Genomic DNA, 6,000 nt, shown 5'->3' on the forward strand with positions numbered 1-6,000 from the left:
GAAAAGGAAAACAAACTATTTTGCCATAAAATGTCTAGAGGGCATAAATGAACAGGAATATATTGGGGGATGGGAAGAGAGAGCCTCAAATCTCAGGAAAATCAACCCACTTATGGTAAATCTACACTGCTGCTGGGGGTATCATTTCTGTCTCGCGTAAATGTACCTGTGCTAGCTATGATTGAGCCAGCATGCAAAAAATAATAGCCTAGGCATGGTTAGTGACAGCAACAATAATCCCACTTGTCCCCCCGGTGCTTGAGTGTCTAGCGCAAGCTGCTGTGTATGTCGCAGCAGCCATGTCTCCACAGCAACGTCGTTATTTTTAGTACACTAGGTCAACCAGAGCTAGTGTGAGTATGTCTATCTAACCTGGAAATTGCTCCCCAGCTGCAGTGTAAGTCAACCCTAAGATGAGGCATTTTTTCAAAAATCTGAATGCTTGTCAGGTGCATAAATATTAATTAAAATCTATTGGGGAAGGGAGGGGTGAAAATGAAACACCTCTACATGTTATTTTGAAGCTCACAAAAATAGAAATAATATTAGATATGTAATCATCTATGATTAGGAAAATGACTGTGGGAGAATATTTCATGCTCACTAACACTTCACTAACATTTCCTCCTGTATGCTTATAAATGGAGAAAACAGCTCTTTACAGATATATAAACACCCTACACTTTTAAATACATATTAATAGGGCTGCTCTGGGATCCTCTCTCTCTCTCTCTCTCTCTGTTTCTCTCATTTCAGTCTCTTACAGTTGTATTAAAAGGAATGGAAATGCAGTGTTGGGTTACCATGTCTCTTCTCTTTTCTCTACTGAAAGCCTGATTCTCTGTAGTCATTTATGCCAAGTCAGAGTCAGCTATGCCAATGCAGGGTTTACAATACTACTAGATCAGAAAAGCAATGTTTTACACGCACTCTGCAATGGAGAAACGGAGAATCAGATGTTTTATTTTATTATTTTGGAAGATTTTGTGGGGGGAAAGTATTGTTAGGGGCATAGTAATTACATATTCTTCTGTCTGTTTGATACAATCCTTGAATGTATGGTACATCAACAGACATTGCTCAAGAGCATTACTTTCTGCTTCAGTAGAGCTGATGTCTCCTGCCCTTGTACAAGTCAACATTGTCTGATGACCTGATTTTGAGCCATTTTTGAACTCTCAGGCCCTGATTCAGTGATCCATGCCTAAGCCTGAAGTCAAGTGCTCTGCTCTATGCCTTTGAAGCTACATTGAGCATGTCCTGAAGTTGTTAGTGAATAGGGATGGTCCTGAGCATATGCTCTGCCGAATCAGGGCCGCACTGAAACTTGAGCGGACTGGACTGAACTCAAGTTGTGGCATAACTGGCATGAGGGATATTGGAAAATACAGCTAACCATCCTTTAATACGACAGAGTATACCCCATGTTTTATATTGTACAAAATACATGAAGTGTGGGTCTGTCTGGGTTATAATAGTAGCCTAATCACTACCACCAAGAAGAGCTGATCCTAAACTGTTGTAGCTCCATTGGTGTAGCTCCATTGGTGCTAGGTCAGTTTAAATCAGCTGAGGATCTGTCCCTCAGTCTTGAACTTGTCTTTTGTTCTGTCAGCCACCAAGGCCTGGGAGCACCGTGGATGAAGCACACTCAGTAGAGCTTGAAAAAAGGCAAACACATTTCCTGTGAAAATTTTTACAGATTTTGACTTTTTTTTGGCTTGGGAAGAGAAGCACTGTATATTACTTGACACCCTTTGGCCAAGGCTTGGCTTTGCATCACTAGGTTCTGAGAAGAAGCTGTATCCAGAGGAATATAACTATACCGTGCCTTCCACAACAGTGTTCATCAAAGGAAGGAGAGAGATGAAACGTCCCAACAGACCCCTTTGAGAGAATCTTTTTTATGCACTGTTGACATTCATAACCTAATGAGGATTTTTAAACTTAAAAATTATGAACTATAGTATATACCCACTTGAACTGCAAAACTTCAGAGTTCTTATATTCATTCTTCAGCTCACTTGCTTGATAGATTTCATTTATCTATACAAAAAATATGAAAAATTCTGAAGAACTACAATAGTTAGAAATATACACAATTACACATTACAATTATGATTTTAACACCGCACATGTTTTTCTTCCTAAATGAAATGTGCTCCTTGAGGTGACTGAAATTGACATTTTTGTCAGTTTCACTGCTGCTAGTCAAATAACAGTGGTTAAAGGGACAAGAATCATGTCAATTTCAGTCACCAGCTACTAGAGCTCCTAGATAGCCAGGCTATGGCATTGAGGACAGGGACCAAGGGATATCAGGGTATGTCTGCACTACCCGCCAGATCGCAGGGCAGCGATCGATCCAGCATGGATGGATTTATCACATCCAGTCTAGACCTGATAAATTGAACCCCGAGCACTCTCCTGTCAACTCCTGTACTCCAGTGCCATGAGAGGCACAGGCAGAGTCGATGGGGGAGCAGCAGCAATCGACTCACTGCAGTGAAGACACCTCAATAAGTCGATCTAAGTACATTGACTTCAGCTACGTAAATAACGTAGCTGAAGTTGGGTAACTTAGATTGACACCTCCCCACCCCCAGTGTAGACCAGGGCTCAGTGTCCTGTGGTCCTATGCCAGCTGAATCCCCAGGCAGGTTTCTGATGGAACCATCTCATATTTGATTAATCTGCATTTTCCAAAAATGTTTTGTCAGAAATTTCCTAACCAGTTATAACCAATATTAAATGTCTTTAAAGAATCAATACAGTTAATGACATGTTATCTGCTATATCCTCTTGAATTAACCATAGATTCTTACCAATTGTTGAACATCAAAGGCAAGAGCCTTGAAGTCAGCTGATGAGTTGTCTTGTAAACCAGGGCTGAATGATACTCCTGACAGTATTTTAAATGTTCCTGTGGGTGCATGACTGTTTCCATATACTTCAGCTGGATTATTTAAAGAAAAACAAAACAGTGGAAGTTTTGAATTATGTAGAAATGTAAGTAAGAGGTTGCATTTGACTTTTCCAGTAAAGATCATAATAAAATATTGCTACCCTCTCCTTTCACATTCTATTCAGAGCTTTTCTTTGCATTGTACTGATTTCAAAAGAAAAGTCAGATTCTTTTCAGCTGCTTAAAGGACACTATTTCACAATGCTAGCAACTTTAAATCCATGCTATTTCTTTCAAATCCCATTACTTTCAATTATATCTTCATTTCAGAGCTTTCTGGAACCACTATATTACCCACTGAAAGAGGCAATGACTGGTCAGTTTCCTCCAGCTAGAGCAACTGACTGATACAAGTGAAGCATGGGGCAATGAGCTATTAAAAGTTTGTCAGTTCTTGGACTGCAGGCACCAAGATCTCACACTGTTGGCTTTCTACAATTAAAAGTTCTGTGAACTTCTAAATACACGCACATCCCTTTGAGATGCAGCTTTGAAAATATTACTTTCGCTGAACTAATTATTATACGGTATGTCTGACTGACCTTTTCTACCAGTACGTACATGATTGTGTGGATGAATTTATAAAAAAACAAGTTCAAACAGGAATTAATTCAAGGAAAATCCTATGGCCTGTGGCATACTGAAGGTCAGATTAAAGATCACAGTGGTCCCTTGTGACTTTATAATCTATGAAAAAAAATGTGAAAGTAGGTAGTACAGGCTAGATCCAGAAAAGGACAGACATCTCACTGCCACTTTAGACACCTAAGTCCAACATTTAGGCACCAGTACAGTTCTCAACCCCCCTGTCCAGCTGCTGCCCAACTCTGTAGGCATCTAAAGTCTCTAGAGCAGCTAAATTTCTGCCGTTAAAGTCCCTATGGTGCCTAAAAATCTGCTAGTGAGCATGCACACAGCTGCCTCAGTCTAGGCACCCAGGTGCCTATCTCACACTTAAGTCCCAGCAGGATCTTCAGACTAGATGTTTCCTCACCTATCTCACTTGCCAGGATCCAGTCTGGTAGTACCAAAAAAAAAAAAAAAGAGGTTCACTGCCATATGCCCCATAGAATGATTTTGCAAAAAGTATTTTAAAAAGAAATAAGAAAGTTAAAAGGATTCATGTCTGCACTTTCCCATTAAAAATGTCATTGACATTGAAACATTCCTGTGACAGGTTTTGATTTTAGTGAAACTGCATTTTCCTATGGAAAATTTAATTTTTTTTTTTTTTTTACTAGCACTGACGGTGACTGTAACCTACCTTGACTATTGAGGGCTTGTGCAATGTGCCAAGAACCTACAACTACCAGGTGAGTGCTCTCACATCTCACTGTCCACAAGGTTGGGAGAGGAAGGCATTGCAAATTAAAATATTACATAAACTAGTAACATTGTTTGTCTCTTAAAAAAAATGTGATCCCAAGACATGCTGAGAATCTGCAACATTACATGGAAGCAGGACCGGCACTATGGTTTCTCGCTCCCTAGGCGCACGGCTATTTCGCCTCCCCCTGCGCTGATCCCGCAGCTCCGGTGGAGCTGCCGCAATCATTCCTGCGGAGGGTCCGCTGGTCCGTGGCTCTGGTGGAGCTGCCGCAGGCATGCCTGTGGGAGGTCCACCAGAGCCGCGCGAGCAGCCGACTGTCGCAGGCACGACTGCAGCAGCTCCACCAGAGCTGCGGACCAACGGACCCTCCGCAGGCATGCCTGCAGCAGGTCAACTGAAGCCACCCCCCGAATAATCCTGGCACCCTAGGCGATTGCCTAGGCTGCCTAAATGGTAGCTCCGGCCCTGCATGGAAGTCAGTGCTTCACAGGATCAAGCCAGAAGCTTGTAAAATAAAATGGTATTCCGATAAAGGACATTTACAAAAATGATACAGCCTACTTTAATGAAAAACAAAACAAAAACAAAAATATTCCAACCAGTGCTTTTAATTTTTCCTCTGACACATCTGATCAAATATCATAATCTTTACTATTTAGATTAAAGTCCAGGAGCCTGGCCAAAGCCCTTTGAAGTCAGTAAGTGTCTTCCCATCAACTTCAATGAACTTTAGATCAGGCCTGAAGTGCTTAAATTTTTGCTTATCTTGTTTCTACCAATTATCAGTGGGAAAATATGGTAATGAATCTTTTTAAAGCAACAGGGTAACAGCAGAGCATGAAACATAAAAAATAATTACAATGACAACAACAGTTGGCTTCCATGTCTGAACACTTACCAGAGAGCTCCTTTAAAGGTTAAATCTTGACTACTTACCTTGTTGTGACTCCTTGATTAGTATCCAAGAAAGTGTAATTAATCCAGCACAAACACACACAAAAATTGTAAGCAGAGCTGCAAGCCAGATTTCAAAGTCACTAAGAGGGATACTTCTCTTAGATAATGATTTTTTCAGATTCATTTCCAGCTAGGAAGTTTATATCAATTAAGAGCTGTCACAAGAAACATATAAGCATAACAAAGAGGGCAGCGAGCTACATGAACAGATATTTATAGGAGAAATTTGTAAATTAATTGCACCATTAATCTTCATTTACTCTCAGTCAGTATGATGTAGTTTTTATATCATTCCTGGTTATATCAATGTACAGTATATGCTGGTATAAACAGAAAATAAAATTCTCATTAAGGAAGGTGATAATGTCTAAGATAAAAAATACGTATGCAAACAGCTACCCAAAGTTGTAAATGTTAATCATCAGCTTTATAATTATCTGTCTTTTGCCAATTTTAAATTTAAAATAAATGTTATGACTATAGTTTATTGCGGTTTGGTTTACTATTTTAGGAGTAAATATGTGGCCTGGTCACATGTCTTTGCATACCTTGCTGAGTCATAGCAGCCATTACTTACAGGCTATGTGGAACATTTAAGGGAAGGTTAAGTTCTTCCAGGGTCCATTGTCTGGCTTCTTCATTGTTGTACCTGAAAGGCTTGTTGGGTGAGTGCCACCCAGAGTAAGCACATTTGAAATACAGATACATAGTCAATATTTCTAACTTTAGAAATAAAAATGATACACGC

At 40.0% G+C, this 6,000-nt stretch overlaps 1 protein-coding gene across 1 annotated transcript in view; it reads right to left on the bottom strand.

Moving 5' to 3' along the window:
- Nucleotides 1–5,376, bottom strand: part of TMPRSS15 (transmembrane serine protease 15) — a 90,162-nt gene extending 84,786 nt beyond the window's left edge. The window contains exons 1-3 of the mRNA XM_050937118.1: nucleotides 5,232–5,376; nucleotides 2,826–2,956; nucleotides 1,979–2,046 (exon numbers count right to left, since the gene is read on the bottom strand). Of these exons, the coding sequence (XP_050793075.1) occupies nucleotides 1,979–2,046; nucleotides 2,826–2,956; nucleotides 5,232–5,376 (344 nt within the window). The remainder of the gene's footprint in view (nucleotides 1–1,978; nucleotides 2,047–2,825; nucleotides 2,957–5,231) is intronic.
- Nucleotides 5,377–6,000: the final 624 nt, after the last annotated feature.

The sequence above is a fragment of the Gopherus flavomarginatus genome, chromosome 1 (assembly GCF_025201925.1).
Source record: "Gopherus flavomarginatus isolate rGopFla2 chromosome 1, rGopFla2.mat.asm, whole genome shotgun sequence".
NCBI classification, from domain to species: domain Eukaryota; kingdom Metazoa; phylum Chordata; order Testudines; family Testudinidae; genus Gopherus; species Gopherus flavomarginatus.